The sequence below is a fragment of the Sphaeramia orbicularis genome, chromosome 5 (genome assembly GCF_902148855.1).
Source record: "Sphaeramia orbicularis chromosome 5, fSphaOr1.1, whole genome shotgun sequence".
Lineage (NCBI taxonomy): Eukaryota > Metazoa > Chordata > Actinopteri > Kurtiformes > Apogonidae > Sphaeramia > Sphaeramia orbicularis.
This window is the reverse complement of record NC_043961.1, coordinates 25,733,721-25,754,021: the sequence shown is the minus strand read 5'-3', so window position 1 is coordinate 25,754,021 and position 20,301 is coordinate 25,733,721. Positions and strand designations below refer to the sequence as shown.

Below are 20,301 nucleotides of genomic sequence, written 5' to 3'. Positions count from 1 at the left end.
TGAACACAATATGGGTAGACTGGTCCTGCTAACCTGTTTTTTTTTTGTTTGTTTTTTTTCCCAGTATTTTTGAGGCACAGAAAGAATGCCTGAATTTCAACTATTATTTTTCTTAATTTAAGCTTTAACTGTAAATGCCTTCAGTTCTTTTTATGTCCTGCCTTCTCTTTTTCCTTGCAGATTTAGTCACTTAGTCTGTAGCTCTTCTCACATGACGTCTTATGCTGCCACCTACTGGCAACTGCAGTTTAGTCCTGTGGCAGCCTACAGACATGTAAACGCATCATAACACTGTACACTGCTGTAGTTTTGAAAAATAGTAGCCTTTATTTTCTAATGGTGGTATTTACAGGTGGCGTGGCCTGCTGTCTTGGTACATGTGGTAAATAACACAGTAAAAAGATATGAACACATCTCAGTCAAATAAAGCATAACCAATAATCAAATTAACTATAAACATTGGGATATGAACAAGATCCTCTATAACTGATGCAGTTGTTTTAAAATGACAAATAAGTCTTCAGCATTGCCCTTCAGCATCCAGTGAGTAAACATACACACTTTCCCACAAAAATGTGCCTTACTAAATTATTTAAAGGATGACAAACATGGTTCTAACCTTACTAAAAAAAAAAACAAAAAACAATCAGTTTACAGAATCACAGAAGAACATTGAATCTTGATTTAACACGCAAAGAATAAAGTAATATATTAGAAAAAGCACTACATGAAAACAAGCAGTTGTTGTGAAACTGTGAAGACACTGGTGTTTGGTTGACATTAGCCAGAGCAACTGTGGATATAGCTTGTATGCCACTTGTAAAAGTGATTTTTAGGAATCTACCTAAACATTTAATCAATACATGCGCATTTCTGGACCAGGAGTCTATGGTTTAGTGGTTGTTGGTCGATACAAAATCATTTGATGCACTCGTAACACAATTTGCTTTAAATGCTGGATATTTTCAGCTGAAATTTTTGAAGGTGGTATAATTTCTGGGGATAGTACCTAAGGGAACAAAATAAAGTAATAAATAAATGTATAACAATAGTTTCCAACTCAAAACCCATAGAAGCCCAGAAATACTAAATTGAAACAACTGCAACCTGTGAAGTTTATAAAACAAATTTTTGGCCATGACCTCTTCTGGCTCCAATACACAAGCTGTAACTGCAGTCACCACGGCTCAACTGACAGATGAAATTATTGATGATACATTTGGTTTCTGATACATTAAGCTCTCCATAAATAATAAAAAGACCCTTAAATTCTGACAAATAATATTCTCTTTTACATTGATATACAAACAAATAACAAAAGATCATAAATACAGGGCTGCCTTGTGCCCCAACATTCAATAAACATTAATATTACCGTGTTTTATAAATGTATAATGATTGAAGTACATTGTCACTTGATGTCGTGATGGAAAATAAACATTTTCCAAAATGAATAAGTCTAAATCTGGCTTTTTCATGCTAAAATGGTAATGTTATAATGGTGACTGTGAAAAAAACATTCCTCTTAAATTACACAATTTAAGTGCTAACGGAAGGTGTGAAAACTAAATAATATGTAATGAGTTAATGGCTACATGAGCCATGTCTACAAAAAAGGGGGATAGAAAAAAATAAAAAATACGATGGCCTGGATCTGTGACATTAAGAGGTTAATATATAAGTCTATTCTTGACATACTTGTATCGTATTACAAGTAACTGCTCTTTTTATATATAATTTTGGGCTAAATTCTAGCAATATACTTGATACTGTGAAAGGGATCTGCTGAAGTATGTCTCAGCTGTTAAACAAATAAGGTAACTTTTGCTTTTAGTACTTATGTACAAATACTGTTGGCTCTGATATTTACATAGTTCTGATACTGAAATGTAATTCCTAAATTTGAGTCAAACAGGGGACACTATTAACAATAAATGTCTGAGGTCAAAACCCACTAAAAGTAAAAGGAGAATTTAAGTCTTAAGTCTCAGCACAATGGGATGCAAGGAAACAAAAACAGCAACGGGAGAAGGGGATGAACAAGATGACGTTTTATCCCCGATATCGCAACATCCCCTAGAGATGAATGACCGCAGGCACTTGAATGTCATGGTTGTGAGGAGAGTGATGGATAGTCAAATGAGACTGATAGTCCTTGAAGAGTGTTTTTTTTTGTTTTGGAAAACAAAAGATGGAGAAGTTGCTTCTTCCTCAAGATTCCATTTCATCTCCGTCCAACGATGGTGGCACAAAGCTGAGTACTTCTTCGTAGGTTAACCCTGAGAAACAAGAAAAAGGGGTATTTACAATCTACTACATGCAAAACATACACACCCTATTTCAATCCAGCTCTCATTGTTAGGCATAACACTGTTCCAGCTTACTCTTCCACTCCTCGATTTCCAGCTCACGGCTTTCGAAGCTCTGGTCATAAGGCTCTGCTTCAGGCTCGTCATCTGGATCATGGTACTGGGCAAAGTATGGGTGGGCCAGGGCCTCAGACGCTGTGATCCGTTTGTCTGTGTCCAGTACCAGCATTTTCTCCAGCAAGTCCACCGCTTAAGGAAAAAAAAAAAAACAACATGAATTAGAATATATTAAAAAAACATAGATGGGACAGATACATAAAAAAGGATAGATTAGATGGATGAGACAGAAACTACTTGGCACAAAACTGTGCACTCTGCATGAGCTAATTTACCAAAAAGAAATTGTTGAAATGTAATGGAAATGCTAAATGAAAATAGAGCACCATGATTCTAGGTATATCCTCATGAACTAAAAATATCAAATGATGACAGTGCGATCATCAGGTTTATGCCTTCATTTTCTTAATTCTGAAATTTCTCAATGTCTTTGTCTAATAGCCTCTAGATTACTTTTCTTACTTTATTAGATTTCTAGGGCTGGAAAATGACATTTTAAATTCACAAATCACATTGGAGCAAAACAGCAAAAAGTAAAAAAAAAAAAAAAAAAAAAAAGGAAAAATATATATACATATGTATTTTTTTTATGCCACTAGATGGACTCATTGAGCCAAAAGTGTTGACTCATGGACTTATTCTAAAACTCACCAAGTGGGTTGGCACCAATAAAAACATCAGCAAAGTTCCTCTTGGGCATGTGGGCAAGTGAGTTTATGTAGTTTCTCGCCTTTGGGACAAAATAGACAAAAATGTTAAAAGAATGTATCAAACAACAGTTGCAAACTACTACACTAGGTAATGCTCTTATAATAGATTTACTAAAGAATAAATATTACTGCACATTGTTCTAGGAGATAATGCTTCAATCACTGTTACTTTCAATACAACTCATTACATGCATTCAAAATTATGGTATGAGTTTTCATACAGATTTGTTATAAAGACTGCACACAGCTCATCAGAACACACTGCAGTGGCAAAGCACCCAAGGAAGCCTTGATGTGACAAGCACAGTGAGTCAGGAAGGAAACAGAATGAGTGAAATGAGAGCAGATGACAATTCACAGAAAATGCTAATAAGAGCTGGCTGGAAACATTTGTAAACAATACACCAGGTCTTAATGGCGAACGTCTATCCTAATGTCAGGAGGGATGTACATCGGATGGTGGATGGCTGAAACTCGGCCCCCTTGTGTTGGATGGGGAAGAGCAGGGGTTCAGGTCTCACCTCATGGCTGGGCATCCTGCTTATGAGGGAGGCTGGGGGCGTCCCCGTCAGGCGCATTATCTGCTGCAGCTGGTTTATATCTACGGCTTTTGAGTCAAGGGGCATCATAAGATGGATGTCAGCACGTCAAAGACCATGGTAGTTAGAAGAGTGTGTGATTGAGGAAGGATGTCACACAGGTGAGGATGAAGAAGATATAAAAAGGGAGGAAGACAACTCTGAATTCACTCTTGACAGGCTATAACCCTTAATGAAGTATCCAGGCTTCTATGGATATTATATGGCAGAGCCTAGCAGCTTTATCATGTAAAGAGGTTAGCGGAGTTTCTAGTAAAAGAATTTTGTGTAGGAGTTCACAGTACATGCCAGATTAAAGCAAGGATTAAAGCCTTGTGCTAAAGTGCAAGTAAAGCCATTTAGAAGACATTCTGTGGCAAAACAGGTGCAGTTTAGATGTAGAATTAACAATAAAAGTAGAAAAACAGACTGTCCAACTCTTGCCAGGGCAGCAGAGAGGCAACACAAACACAAGCAGGCAGGGTTGTGTTTGACACTCACAGACTCTGAAGAAATTTTCATCAAGAGCTCGGGCCCTGGGGTTCCGACGAGCATCATTATAAGCTTCAACTGATCAATGTCTACCACACTCACATAAAGGAAAACAGGAGGGATGGAGGGTGTTGGGACAGACGAGACGGGTGACAGGTACAACAATCTGGTTATTTTCCCCTTCAGTCCAAGGTGACGTAGTTAAAATGTCATTCTTTGTTTGACCAACAACAGGAGAAAAGTACAAAGTATTCCGTTTACAAATAGGAATCAGAAAGAACATTAAATCTTCACATTTCATTTAAAAGCTACAGACACCAAAACCCTTTTGCTGAGGAAAAACATAAAAATGGTTAATCAATCATCAATATAGTCACTAATTGTTGCCTTCCAACTTATTAATCAAATAGCTGTATATTTGTTCATAAGTAACGTTAAAGGTGGGGTAGAAGATCCTGGAAAAATGGTTTGAACAACCTACATTTTGAAAATACACAATTCAAAAGTCCAAACCCCTTTCTTCAGACTTCCCTCTGAAGCCACACCTCCAGCATACTGGAATGCACAATGCTTGTTCCTGAGGGTTCACGAGCGCTGCGCAGCATCAACCCCTCCGGTAGTAAGAACAGCTGATTGAAGTAAGACTGATGCCAGGCTAGCAGCCCACTAAAGTTTGCTTTGAACGCTGTAATCTGTGGATTTCACTATTATGTTTGTTAGCAGAGCAGCCCCAATTAATATCTAGCTGGCGAACGTTACATTCCCTAGTGATTTATGTTAGTGACAAAACAGCTTGCCAGTGAACCTTACATCCTAATATAGCCAAGCTCTGGCTTCATTTCCTGTACAAGTGCTCTAAGCTTCTGAGAATGCACGATTCGTGCACAAAGAGGGGTACGCACAGAGGGGGGAGGGGGAAGAGACAAATGGCAGTTGAGTTTGATAGACATATCACCATTCAACCATTTTGATGGGCCGGTTAAACTGATTGGATGGTGTTTTTTCAGTCCTGTCTGTTCAACAGGTGACCAAAATTTTTTTTATTTTTGTATTAGAGCACTTAATTAATTGGTCACAATCAGGGTGTGAAGGGGATTTTAAGCAGTATAGTAAAAAATGCTCCAGGAAAACATCTCCTACCCTACCTTTAAAGTAATGATAAACATATGGGACAAAAAGCTAGTAAACACATTATCCCTTAAGTAGGCAGGTTGAAAACTCAGCACAGGTAAAACTAAATATTCCTCCATTTAATACAGTGACACTTAAAATACTAAAATCAAAGACGTGCCTAGGGTAACAGCAGCATGCTAAAGTGCATTTCATGTAGGTGTGCTTCTTACGGTTGAGTTTCAGATTAATTGGCAAAATAAAGCAGAGGATCATAATTTAACCTGCAAATGCTTATATCGTGATAGTGATATAAGCATAGTAAGATTTCATGTTAATCATGCACTTCTACACAGCTGCAGCCTACATATGGGTGCACAAAGATCACTTTTCTTTCAGCCTGGTAAACCTAGACAACTAGGCAACTGAGATCTGTGTTTACTAGGCTTTGCAGATGGATAGCTCTGATACCCCAGTTGGTTGATGTAGTGGGCGGGCACACACACACCCACAGAGCATGCAGTGAAGGAGTGGATGGCTTGACTGATCATAACAAAACACATTATAAAACAGTCCACACATATTTTTGATCTCAACAAGCACCATGACCTGAGTAATATGTGCCATTTCCTACATTTGACATGGTGTTCTTCCTAATTACATAGTGTCTTGCTGTGTGTTTTGGTTCTAAAACAGCTTAACGCTCTGCTGCTGTGTGTGAGTAGTGCTGTGGGAGGGAAACAGGAAGGTGTACTGTATTGTGAAGAAGCGGCGGAGACAACAGTGGGCAGTGCTGAGTCATAGACCACGGGCAAATCCAACTCCTATCACAGGCATGCATACACACACACACGATCACACACACACACACACACACACACTTCCTCGATTGTTCTGACATTCATCTCACAAGCGTCAATACTAAGCAATCCCTTTGAGTAAGCTTGATGTAGCAACAAAACAACAGCCTGTTTAAGACTTTGAAGGGAATAACAGATCTCATGCAATTATTGTGCAATCTAATCACATGCACAGGTCACGTCCGTGTACTACTGCTTCAATACCAATCAGAGACCTATGAGATCACTCCAAGAAGCATTTCATTTATGCATTGGAAATGACAGTGGTGGAAGGATACGGTCTGTGCCAGGGAAGAGTGTCCGTCCAGTAAGTAGTTCCGCCATGATGCAGCCCACTGACCAGATATCCACTATTGTATGTAAAAGGGAAATATGCAGCACAGTGAGTACTTCAGTTTACATATTATTCAGCATCTTTTACAATGAAGCTCATTCATCTGATGGACACGTGTAATACGTATGACTTTTGAAGCTTACCTAGGCCTATACAAACTACATTACATGGACCAATATATAAACCAATTTAACACATTTAGGATGCATTGTGGTTACAATTCTCTGATGCAACAGAATGAACATTTCAAAATGTGCTCAAAAGACATTAAGAAGCAGCAAAAACTGCATGGAAAGATATGCTACACCTGCCATTTGCATGCATCTGGTTTTGAAATGGTTACTATGAACACTGCTTTGCAACTCTTGGTGAACAAAAAGCCAAAAAACCTAATTTATTTGACAATCCAAGAACACATTCACATGCTGTTCAACAATGAAAAAGTGCGTTTTTAGTGTGGTAACTGACTTGGACCATGTAGAAAATGTAAAACAACAAATAAAATGGAAGAGCTGTCCAGTTTTGTTGAAAATTGTTACCATCATTTATAATGTATTGAACTCTCAAAACACAATAGAAAGAAAAAAACTACATGTTTGGTGAAATTATGTTATTTTTCAAAGAAGCGACAAAATGACACAAAAACTGAATCCTGAACCCTGAGAGTCACTTCATCCTTAAATGCAGTTATGTCAGTGAGGCCTTACAGTTAGAGAGAAATTGAATTTTACATTATGTCCTGTTGCATTGCGTTGGTGTGTACCTGTCATGTTGTAGTGCATCCAGTTGAGCATGATTTCTGGAGCTCGGTACCACCGGGTGGCTACATAACCTGTCATTTCATCATCTGTGTGTCGGGCCAAACCAAAGTCCAGGATCTGATGGGGCAAAGATGTTTTTGTGTGTGAAAAAAATAAGTAACTTACAGCAAACATGTTCTTTGAATCAACTATTTTCTCACTTTTAGTTCACAGTCTTCATTCACAGCCAGATTACTGGGCTTCAGGTCCTGAGGAGAAAAAAAGATATGAGGAAAAAGTCAAGACATGACTTTAGAGGGGTATTATATTATGCTTCTTTCCCTGAATACCATACGTGGAAGCTGATGTGGCAATTGTTTTGGCTTTTTGATGCCATTTTACATGGTCAAGAGGACCTTGTGACTATCCCTACTTCAAGACAATGACATTTATAAGAATTAAACAATACAGTACATATCAGAATTCAAGATAATGAAACAAGGTCACAACTTACTCTGTGGATGATATCAGCAGAATGTATGTACTGCGAGGAAAAAATGAACACGATGATTAAACTTCAATATTTATATTCACATAAAATCGTGCTGGTAAATTACATCAGACCAGCATTCTTTTACAAATCCAATTTAATAGTTTGCAAGGACAAAAGAGGAGTTTAATGCTCAACTTAAACCACTTTCAGAAGATGTAAGGTGTTAAAGATGACACGTCACTGACCTTTAAGCCTCTGAGAATCTGGTAGATGAGGAACTGGACATGGTCATCGGTCAGCTTCTGACACTTGACAATGTTGTTGAGGTCTGCTCCCATTAGATGTGTCACCAAATACCTGCAAAACAGCAGCCAATGAGATGTACAGTAGTATTTCAGCTGCCCGTGTCTGTTGATGTAACTTTCTTCTCTTTGTGAACACAATTCATGTCCTTTAGAAAAGAAGAAATGGTTAAAAATGTAATTAAGAGGGTGACAAATGGCTATTTTGTGTGAATTTCATTATTGTACAGAGTAAGCGTGGCATATTTGCTGTCCAACCTCAATTGAAATGAGAAAACAGTTATTGGCAGGTCTGTGAACACGTACATGCATTCAGCATCTGTCTGTCTGTGCTAAGACTCATTCATTTCACCGTGTTGCTGATGATTACTAGTTAAAAAGGACAGTGAGGTGTCAGTTCTTAAACTATTGTGCAACAGATGCTGCAGCTACGTTTGTGTGCATCTGTGTAGCTTCGTATCACATTTCCACAAATGTGCAACATGCTGATGACGACACGCCATGTAGAGAATTCAAGGACGCTGATTGAATATTCTGCGCGCGCGCACACACACACATACACGAAACACACACATACAGTACCCCAGAGACAGCCCAATGGCTGTTACCATGGAGACTGGCTGTGATGTGCACGTGCATCCTGCATTCACCTTGGTTCAACTGCCACATGGCTGAAATATACAAATTTAGGAGGTACATGACTGATCTGATTGAAGCTCTAGCTTTGCTCTTGTATTAATTTCGAAAAACACCCACTGCATCAATAGTTTCACTGTGTAAGAATGAGACAAACTACATTTATAAGAAGAGCTGAGACAGATGGAACGTAGAAAAAAAACTGAATAAAGTACACACAGGAGCCAAATACAAACAGAAAACTCAGACTGGAATAAACAACATGGAGTTTTACTTACACATCATTGAACTCCTCCAAGCTTGTCGCTGGTGTGAAAACATCTAATAGACCAATCACCTGAAAGTAGAAGGAACAGCCCAGGTCAACAAACAGGATGAGAAAAAGAGTTAACTTTTATGGACTCATCTTAGTTTTTGTGTTTAGTGATGCATCCTAGATTATCCTTGCACTTTTCTTTTTTCCCCCTGCCTGGTTTTATCACCTAAATGAGGGTGATAACCTCAATATATGATTTCAGAGAAAGCAACAAGCATTATCGGAAAAGTTCATACACCAAGAACACAAAACTGAAACTAGTGGAGATTAAAACGAAGCACAAATATGCAGTGTTTAATGACATTAGGTTTCACAGAATTATTTGCATACAGCAACAATGTCCATTTGTTCCTGATAAATTTTAATTCTGAGTGCATTATGCTAGTGTTAATGCATCACCATTAAAAAACAGTCAGCTTCAGCTGGCACGCATGCTTTTGCTATGTTTTGTCAATTTTTCAAGTGCTTTTGTAAGTGTGACTGCACCACAGGAAGGCTAAAAAAATGTGTGAAAATGACAGAATATGGCAGGCTGTTTTCTGTAAATGTAAGACATATAACACGCACACAGCAAATCTGTTTTCTACATTCGTCAGATTTGAATGAACAAAGTGAATGAAAACAAACTGAACAAATCTTAGAGGATGTTTTTGTGACCAACTTTGTGTATGCATGCACACAGGGACACTGGCAGCGAGCAGCCCTGTATGCCAACCCAGCCCCCACCCCCTGAAGAGACCAACTGAGGTGGATACAGTAGGTATTGTAAAACGCACATGAGCTGCCTGCCCACACAGGGCATCAGCCCACAGCTGATTGGTGGGCTAGAGCCACAACAAACAGCTGATTGGTCCACTCAGGCTTTCCAAAATCAAAACCCAGGGAGTCTCCTGGCAACAGCATGAGGAAAACACAGAATCACAGAATCCCTCTCTATGTAAAGCATAGGTATTTATCAAAGATTAAAAACAAAAGCTTTGTGCAATTTTTTTTTTGTTATGATGAAACAGGCTTTGATGTTAATTAATGATCACTGCTGCTGATGAAACTCTTTATTTTAACTGTCCATTAGAACAGCCGACACTGCTTTATAACAGGCACCAAATTCACATATTTTTTTGTATTTTTTAAGTAATGCAGCTTTTTAAGATAATGATTATTGGACATTTTATAGAAGACCAAATTCCTATATTAAGTTCACTGATATAAGCACACATTAAGGATGACCCAATTTAATCCTTGTCTAAGTGAACCCCAATTTAGTGTTTCACCAAAAGCATCATGCAGCACTCATTTCCAAACTGTTGAACTAAAATGTTGACTTTTATGATGCTGGAGTACAGGCCTGCAATGAACAAGTTATGTGAGTGTGGGTAAATGGACAGAGGCACAGCTACTTTAAATTACGTTTTGGCATAAGATAGAATGATTCATATGGAAGCTTTTTTTTTTTCCACAACATAAGGAGAGCTGGACTCCTTTCAATATGGTTTGGCCTGACTTTCATGTAATGTATTTTGTGTATGTTTGCTCTTCTTTGCTGGTCTGATGTATTCACACAGGACATTTCTCAGCAGTTTTTAGTGACATATGGCCAACTCCTGCAGAGAAGCTCCTGATTTTTTAAAGGCTTTTCTGCAGACTCTCTGCAGTAGCATTACTAAATCAGATTTGACGGTAAAAATTTAATCTTAGTGACAACATATACTGTGTTATGATGACGTCATGAGTATCTGATGAGATGATGCATTAAATCTGAGATGAGCATGTGCACTGGGTTCTTTAGGGCAATTTGGCACTGTGAGACAATATTCAGATCAGATTCAATTAACTCTCTAAAGATTGGATTTCAGTATGTGATCTGCTGTGCTGATTGCCTTCAACTGTTGGTGGGTTTTCCCCTTTGAGACTTTCCATACTTCTTCAGGCTGCTGTTTCTTTTTCCCTCTGTGTGTGCGTCATCTAAGACAACTGCGCTGCGCTGCTGCTGCGGCAGACAGATGATTCTGAAGAATGTACCAGCCCACCCTGTCAGTCATCAGCAAGCTCTCACGACAAGTCATTTCTGCTAATAACAAATACACAAACTCTTTACATTGCACTTTGCCCTGCTTGGCCTCTGAAAAGACCCCTGAACCAACCAGTAGAGCTCTCATACTTATAAACACTATTCACCAGTTGACTTGCTCCCACACAACACCCATCACCTGTACTTCAGCTTTAAAAAAAAGAAATAAACCCAGTAATATTACATAACAGACAAAGACCCACATGTTTTGGACAGAGTATTGGTACCTTTCTACAGTAGAAAATACCAACTGTGGTTTGGCATCGCGTATGTGGGCAACTGTCTGTACAGCATAACACAGAGACAAAACTGAGGCTGTGATTTTCAGAGCGGAACTAAAGTAACTGCCTTTAGGGAAAAAAGTAAAATACCATAAATCATAACTGGGATGAAATGAGATGAAAGAAAAAGACACAAAATCCACTGCTCCCTATAGAGAGCAGGACACCAGGCTTTGATCACTCTCTGCAAAAACATCTACGTTAAGGAAACCACATCAACTACTACCCCCTCTTGCTTGAGGCTACTGGGCTTCTACATGTGTTTACGATTCGACACAAGAAACCAGGCTACAGTACCTAACATGCTATTGTTATTCCACAACTCCATCTTCATAGTTAGTGTTTTGGTGTGGGCAGGATGGCTTTAACAGTCAGTTAGGAAGACACAGTTGTCATGTATGATCTTGTTTTTACCTCACCTCTGTGTGCTTATGGATGCCTTTAAGTATGGACTATCAAATCTCTCCTGCTTTTCTGTTTTTTTCTTTTTTTTTTTAAAACTTATTCAGTCAGGAAAGTGGGCCAGAAGTCTACTTGCCCATGTTTTATTAATGATCAGCAAATAAAATAATTTGTAATGTTATATTTTCAATGAAGACCAAATGGCTATAATAGTCTTGAATAATAAAAAACTAAAAAATAATAAAACTAAAATTAACTATGCATCTGAATCTCAAAAATATGTAGGTGGTGAGGTGGCTCACTCCTTACATCTATTATGTGCTTATTTATGTCTTTCTGCCACCTCCTTAATTGGGCAAGTGAGTAAAATATCATGTCGGGCTAGTAAATGTACTACATGTCTCACACTCATGAAGCTTCATTTACAATGAAAAGTCTTAACAGTGACATGAGACTCCTGCCAGAAAACAACGATAACACAGAGAGAAAATGACAGGTGAGCTGCTAAGTTGCACTTTGAAAAATGTTAGAAATGCTGCAGGCAAAAAGAAGGGTGTGCATGAAAACCTGCTGTTTGTAAGGTTCTCTAAGGAGGTGGAGGCACACTTTAGTTGGAGATATGAGCTCACTGTAGGTGACTTACATTCTCGTGCTTCATGTGTTTGAGCAGCCGCAGCTCTCTGTAAGTCCTCTTTGCGTGGATGATAGACTGGAAAGGTCGAGACAACTTCTTCACCGCTATCTTCAAGCCTGTCTTCACATCATACGCTGAACTGGAAGAAAGAAACAACAGTGGTTGATAACACTAATAGTGAAAAGTATAAGCACCACTTTGGGCCAGAAACAAATTTCATATCACAGACCTGAAATATTTCCCTTTATTAAACAGAGATGGAGATGTTTTACTTGTCTGCGTGGGCAGCACTAACCCAGTAAACAAAGCAAATAATTGCATAACAGTGAGTTCCTGGTTTCACTTCTTATTACACTCTGTACCTTAAGGCTATAAGGGAAATAGCATTCATGCTAATAAAATGCCATAAAGCAAAACAAGTGTGAAAGTCAGTCAAATTGTAGATCTTACAGTTAGATCTTTCTTAACACAAACCTAATTTGGATGTTCAAAGAAGCAGACAGCCTGACCTGTCTGACTTGGCACATAATGTCCACGACTTCCTGACACAGGCCACGAACAGTCTATTATTACAGCTCAATTTAGGGATTTATGTTCCAATTTATGTATCCAACTAGCTCCAACATGTCTGGTTGTAAAATCAGGCTATCAAAACATGATTAGCAGCATTTTTTTCCTGAGAAGATAAATTATAATAATTGAGTTTTGGCAAAATGACTGATGATACAGAAACAAACATAAATGACTACCATAAGAGCAACCTGGTGATTAGACTTTGTGGCCTAGTTTCCCCCTGATGGCTAAACAATGTTTTGCAATATCTGAGTTTAGCATAATAGTTTGGTGTGCACCATATCTAATAAAAGGATTCCACAGATTATATCATGGCTCGGGTTAACAAGAACCTGCCCTGAAATGGTGTTGAAGTGGTCCACGTGAGTATGCAGGGCTGTGTTTCCTCTGGTTTTCATTCACCCTTTTATCCATTCATTCAACCCTTTACTGCTTATTTCACTCACCTCAATGTAATGGTGTAACAGAATACTGTATTGTCACTATAGAGACATGGCAACAATGGCAGGCGTGGCAAAAAAAAGCACATTTAAAGAGACAAGTAAAAGCTAACATGCATGTGCTCTAGTTGCTTCTCTAGGGGCAAAATGAAGTGAAGCTACAAAAATGAAAAGAATCCACTCTAAAAGGTAGAGATATAAATCAATCTTTCTGTTATGATCAAGGATTCATCAAAGCTATAAATGCTGTAAAACTATTGGAGGCCAATACAGATACAGAAATAAGTAAAATGTGAAAGACAAAAAGGGAGAAGGGCTTGGCCTTTCTATGAAGTGTGACATCGCTGCATTTCCTGCTTGTTTGAGAAACACAATCCACTTACAATAAACCACATTCCTTCCAGATCAATCACTTAAGCTGCATCACAAATGGATGGTTGCAAAATCAGCCTTGTAGATTTGTGCCATTTGCCAGCAAATACTGTTTCCACTTCCTGTGAACTCTTTCCATCTGTAACTTCATCTAAATAGGCATGAAATATTTAAATGAGGCTTTTTCTTTGTTTGTCAAAGAGCAACAAATTACATTATATGGCCAAAATAATCCAGGGGAAGAACTGTACGGAGTGGTGTAACTGCTTAGATGGAAGCTGCACCGAGTTGGAAGCTGCACTACAGCCACTCATATGGGTTTGGTTTGTTGCTCTGTCAATAATCGCAAGAGGAGACAAGAGTCATTTCCTCTGGACATACAATCACAACCTGATAGATTTAAGCTGTTGATCTTTATATTGAGCACCTGAGTCAACACACCTAATTCAACCACGAATATCCTTAAAAATAAATCAGTGCTTGTGACAAAGTTACATCCACAGTAGAACATTAAGATAAGCAGTGTTTTCAACAGAAAGTCAGAGATAATCTCCCACACCCAGTGTACTCTTTGTACCAGCCCTGTGGGACAATTTGTTTGCATGACACTTGTTAGGGAAAACCCATATTCAGTAGACACTGCACAACAGCAAAGTCAAATACTTAAGAAAGAAACATGCACACAGTCTTTAAAATTGCTGCTAATCTGCTGGGCAAACAAAACGAGTCTAAGCATACACCATCCAATTAGTGTGTAATAAATGGAAGGGCAATAACAAACAGCTATAAAAAAATGTGGGCTGTAAAGGGAACAGCATGAGATGAGGCCAGCATCACAGGGAAGCAGTGGTCGTCAGCAGCATGTTGACTAATAAAGACCAAACATATAAGCAAAGTGAACGTGTAAATCTACATGTCTGCAGAATGACTTAATTAGTTATGCTGATTCATAATGACATTACTTATATCGACACAACTGACAATTAGTATGACGGAGCACACACTAAGTCTTGAAAATATAGATTACAATATCTGTACCGAACTAGCAGAGTACCAAAAGTACCATTTTGTTAATGCATTTTATTGTGCAACTCTTTCTCCATCATGAAAAAGTATGTACTTCAGATGAACAGGGAAGATGATTTGCATATGTTGAAATGGTTACAAAAAACCACAACCTGTTAAACAAGTCTGTGATTGCTAATACCTGTCAGAAAGTCAATAAGAAACAATAAGCCCCCCAGCCTAAATTCTTCATCTTTTGATATAACACGTTACCCAGTCTTAAGTCGTCACCTGTCTGGTCTGACAGGAAGACCAATACACACCAATCAGAGGGGATACTTTTTGACACTTTTACTGTTGTTTTTCCAGTAAACATTTAAGTCTTTAAATGCATCAACATGCACACAAACACTGGTCAATGTTTAATCTAGCATAATACTTCACAATACATCTTCCATCATATAAGATGATTTTTCTTAGTATGTAGATGCATATAATTGTACTATGTCTGTATTACATGGTATGCAAAAATATGCAGGAGGAAGACTGATGCACAACAGCACTTAATCATTTAGCTAATGATAAACCTTAACACCACTGGGCAAAGACAGGTAAAAAGAAAACAGAACATGAAAAGTATTAAATAACCACATTTTTGATCGTCCTGCAGTAAAACAATCCTGCTCTTTTATCATCATAGCATTCTTGTACTGATATACAGGTCATCAGGTGACAACATGATGCACTCGGTATAATGAAGACTAAACCTTCGACTGGAAACTGCTTATCATTCATGTCCTCTGTAGTAATTTGTAGCACAACTTATTGTCACAAGCCATTCACAAATCACTGACAATGTCAAGGCTTATGTGACAGCTGCAAAACAATATTTCCACCTGCTGTGATTAGAATAGAAACAAACTCACTCACTTGAGTTTTACGTGTTATAAGCCCTGAAAAGGCAGTTAGTGGAAAGTAAATAGCACACAGATCTAGACATTATGTAAATATGCTCAAAAGGTTAAGAAGCTTTAAACTTGACAGGCAAATTGTTTTTATTTTTTTTATCATACAAGCATACTTAATTATCTGTATATTACAAGGGTTTGTAAACAGAAATGTACTGATCAACAAGAACTGGCAAAGAATTATTTTCTTTAAGCATCTTAGCACGTGACATCTGCATGCCTAGATGTTTGAGGCTCCAGCACCTGATCCATGAGCTTATGCCAAAATGAGCGGCTCCACTTGCCTGACGTCACATGGCTGAAAGTTGGAGTCAAAGTCATGTAAAATTGCTGGTTTTAAATGTAAGCTTTCTGTTTGTCTGAAGTGCTGACAACTCACTTCACATTTCCTAATTTAAAATCATATCTGTGCCACAGAACCCATCATGACGTCACACCTCGTCATTGCCTGATAAGACTTCCCTTACAACACTTTCAGAATGAACAGCAATATCTAAACATACTAAAACAAAATGTTAACTGGTATCATCATTTTAGGGGTGGTTGATGATGGCTGTGATCTTCTACCACAGTATATGAAACTTTACGTCACTGGAGCAGTACCTTAGTTACCTTAGAATGCTTTTTTTTTTTTTTTTTTTTTTTTAAATGACACGTGTAATAATTCACATTTGATTACTTTCTTCTTTAACTTTGATTTTCCAAAACAAACTATTCCTGTTTAAAATGATGCCTAATCATGTCATGTTTATTCTCCTCCATGTTGGTGCTGCCTTTGTGTAAACTTCCAGCTTTCAATGTGCCTGAATGACACAAAATGAAGGTTAAAAGAAGTCTGATTTGTAGTTCAATATACAAACAATGGAGAATGATATAAAAAAGGAAGACATTTTCTATCCTCATTTTATATTTTAGCCAAACTATTATTTTCTGCAGCTATTTTGTCATATATTTTTAATACATCACAATGAACAGTTGATTTGGTATGCACTCACGTCCTATACACCTATATGGGTTTTGTTTTTTTCTACAAAGAAATGTATTCAAGACCAAAACAAAACTTCAGCACATGGCTCCAACCAAAATCCCTGCCAGGTAAATTCAGCGTATATGCCCCCCCTCATACACATCCTGGCTCTTTTCCAGCCCTGGTATGCAAAAAATAGAAACAAGGTCACTATTAAGGCGAAGGGGGTGGTAGTTTTCTTATAAATCTTGCATCTAAACCCTAAGGGGGAAATTATTTCAGAAATCTATAGCAGGCCTATATGCATTCCATATTTAGAAACTGGGAAGAATTTGTGTTTAAAGGCAGAGGGAAGTCATGGCAGCAGCAACAAAGACTTCCCCAGCTGACATGCTGAGAGCGAGTGTTGAACTGTCCAACAGCCGTGACATGCTGGAGTAGGTCTTGTGAGGTTATTTATACTTTTCAGATACCATCTGAAGGGTTTTTAATGACACACTGCAGTTTAAACCACGCAGAAAATTTATTGTAAGCTATAATCACCCAAAAGCATTGTGACCATATGATTCCTCAAAGAGATAGAAGTTGCTCTTGTTAGAGATATATTTAAACACAGAGGAATTTCCTGAAAGGCAGAACAGCGCAGATGCAGGTAGGAGAAAGAAAAACTCCTGGAGTCAGCAAGATATAACGATAAATCAAAGAGAAAGACCTATAACCTCAATCAGCATTTAAAAGCATTCCTTTTGCAGTTGAGGTTCATACATATTGGTCCAGATCAGCAGATCCCTGGAACTGGTTAAATATTACTCTATATTACTGTCTTTGAGAAAACATCTACATTTTGTGGCTGTTTCTTCAGTGATTGTCTGTGTGAAGAAAATGAGGTCATGATTAACCCTTTACTCTGCACTAGTAACTGTAAGAAACTCACAGAACAGTTTCATGTATAGAAAAGTACCACCTAAATTAACAAAAAAGTTCCAATTACAGTACGATGCCATCCATGACTTAGTGGTGACTAAAGGGCGTCAGTGCTGAGGCCACTACCTAACCTCGGGACTGTGAGTCATGGGTGTACCACAACGGGAGAAAGGGTGACATCATTCTAGAGTCATCATCGTCGTGGATTGAGCTCCTATAGAAAGCTCTCACTATGCACGAGGGGGCCTAGTTTCTGAAAACCACGTGACCTTCTGGTACTCTGCAGGCTGCACCCAACTGGAAAATGCATAATGCATGCAATGTGCGGATGTACAAAGTACCAGGTTGTGCATGTGAAACTACAATGCTGTTCTAGTGGACGACAATTGTTTTTTTTTTCCTTCGTTTTGGTCAAACCGGAGTAAAAACAGCAAATCTATAACACAGAAGGCACCACTTTGTCAGATGATGCAAGCATCGACATGTCACAGATGAGCTTTCGTCAGAAGGAGACTAACAATATATATAAAAACACAGACATGCACATTATACACTGTGAATCTGGGTGAACTTTTTTTTCCCTCAGCGCTAGTGATCTTACTGGAAATGAGCGGAACAAAACGGGTGTTTACGGGACGAGATCTTGTGGGACGGCAAAAAAATGTGCACAAAAACAAAAATAATCCCCACCCGCCGAAGAAATGCGAGCCGCGCCGAAACGTGCACGAATCGGTAACAACAAAAGTAGAAATGTAAACGAAAGGCCCGGTTAGGGAGTTATTTATTTTCTTCCCGTGCACTTTTTTTCTATATTATCTCCTCCCGTGGGGACTTAGCTCCGACGGGGCCTCTGTGGGTGGTGGGAACCGCTTGCCCGTTGTGCAATCGAGCTGTGTGTTCTTCATAGTTTCTGCAACAACTGCTTACCACACGGATCCGTATGCACCGGAGCCCACGGGAGACAAGTTCTGGTAGCGCTCCGGTACCTCCCACACGGTTTTGTTGAGCTCCTGTCTGTAGAAAGTGGGTCTCTCCTTCTGCGACATTCCTGCGGATTTACTGGCCCCGCAGTGACAAAACAAGCCAGCGGAAACTTCTGCCCTCTCTCCTCTCCTTCCCGTGTGGCACGACGTGGTGTGGGTACAGCTCCACGGTAAAACTCACAAACTGAACCGGTCCTGGGTGGTACACAACTTCAGTCGTCCGGTTGTGCAAATTCGGTGCAATTGTGCAAGAAAAATCCCCACCTCTTCGTGCACGTCGGGGAGCTTGGAGGCAACTTCCTCTACAAGACGCTGTCGGGTCAGGAAGCTCAGTCTGGACTAGCTTTCGCTGGATTTTTCGCCCTGCTCTTTCACTGCTGTGCGCGCGGAAACCCTGAACGCGTACGTCTCGTCGTTACTGCGCGCCCCCGATGCGATAATCTCGCGAGAAGTAAGCCGTTGTGGGGAAACAAGGGGATATCCCATCGCAACAGCGAACATGAGTGGGAATCTCCCTCTGTCAGTCACCAAATACCTTTTAGATGTGACTGTGCACCTTTAAAAAACACGTGAGCCTCAAATATAACGATGTAAAAGGCGTGTAAGTTCTATGTGCAATTTCCAGGGAAGTACTGAGAAAATAGGAACACAATAATGCACATAATAATAACAGATCTGTAATACAGATACAGATACCACAGTGCCTAGAATTTTCATCCACTTGACTACATTTAACAGCAACAACAGAGATAGAAAAAGAAAACCGAAATGTCTAAGGAGTTTACAAATACATGATGACACAACTAGAAACTTTTGTGGCTACACAAATTGGAGCTGCAACCATCTGCCTTTACATGACTCACACTTGGTTGAATAGAAATTACTTGCATATTGCAAGGAGCAAAAACTTATTAAAACTAAGAGGTGCTGGTTTTACTCTCCACATAATATGTACAAATAATTAATGTAAAGAATGGAAACAATACAAGATTCCAAAAATAGTAATTTTACATAATTACAGTAATAACACTGATATACTTTTTTTTTTTAATGATCTGCTTTAGAGATTAAATGTGCTAAATCTTATATATTTTAATATGATCAATTGGAAAACAAATGACAAAAGTGTTGGTTAGGTGATGTTTTCAATGTATATGATAAAGTATTATAACTCATATATAGTAGTTTATGCACATTTAAAAAAAAAAAAAAAAAAAGAAATAATAAATCTTCCACTAAAAAGAACCTGAAAACTGTTTTGTAGTGTGCAGACAGTGTTTTGAAGTACATCTGGTAGCTTCATGATAAACATTCCTTGAGTAAAACCCATTCTCTCTTTATTTCTCAGAATTTCACATTTTGACTTAAGACTGTCTTTTGGAAACTACAGCCAACTGGCATTTTGACTTACATTTTCTTTATTAGTCACTCAAACTTAAAGTTTCACTACTTTTTTTCTGCACACATTTTACTTGAAGACCACTACAATAAATTAAAAGTTCTAATCAAAATGTGGAACAGTGGTAGATGTCTAAGAGTATTAACCCTCTCTAAAGGGATTGTGAAAATTAGGGAAATCACCACCCAAGCCAAAATATCGATGCCTATTTGTAATCACATCAAATCTGAATTTATGTAAAATAGCAGTGGCCTGATGAACAACTGTATGTAAAAGCTGTATCTACTA

General features: G+C 38.5%; 1 protein-coding gene across 2 annotated transcripts; it reads right to left on the bottom strand.

The window, feature by feature from the left end:
* Positions 1-304: 304 nt before the first annotated feature.
* On the bottom strand, positions 305-19,008 carry mapk14b (mitogen-activated protein kinase 14b). 2 transcript variants are annotated; one of them, XM_030134256.1, is made up of 12 exons: positions 18,559-19,008; positions 12,392-12,521; positions 8,960-9,018; positions 7,989-8,100; positions 7,765-7,794; positions 7,472-7,519; positions 7,274-7,388; positions 6,455-6,526; positions 4,216-4,295; positions 3,078-3,156; positions 2,385-2,558; positions 305-2,279 (listed from the first exon to the last, which is right to left on the bottom strand). In XM_030134256.1, exons 1-12 carry the CDS (start codon positions 18,675-18,677, stop codon positions 2,212-2,214), a joined length of 1,086 nt encoding a protein of 361 aa, XP_029990116.1. In that variant the 5' UTR covers positions 18,678-19,008; the 3' UTR covers positions 305-2,211. The 2 variants fall into 2 exon arrangements, with proteins under 2 accessions (XP_029990116.1, XP_029990115.1); XM_030134255.1 differs by lacking the exon at positions 4,216-4,295 and adding an exon at positions 3,658-3,737 and having other exon boundaries at positions 18,559-19,007.
* Between the last annotated feature and the right edge of the window lie 1,293 nt (positions 19,009-20,301).

Bases quoted from the DNA above. Each gene is read 5' to 3' on its own strand.
- mapk14b (XM_030134256.1), bottom strand. From the start codon at position 18,677: ATGTCGCAGAAGGAGAGACCCACTTTCTACAGACAGGAGCTCAACAAA. The intron at 7,389-7,471 runs GTGAGAAAATAG...TTGCCCCATCAG, and splicing joins ATGAAGACTGTGAACTAAAA to ATCCTGGACTTTGGTTTGGC. The intron at 4,296-6,454 runs GTATCCTTCCAC...TGAGTGTGGTAG, and splicing joins ACTCTTCCCTGGCACAGACC to ACATTGATCAGTTGAAGCTT.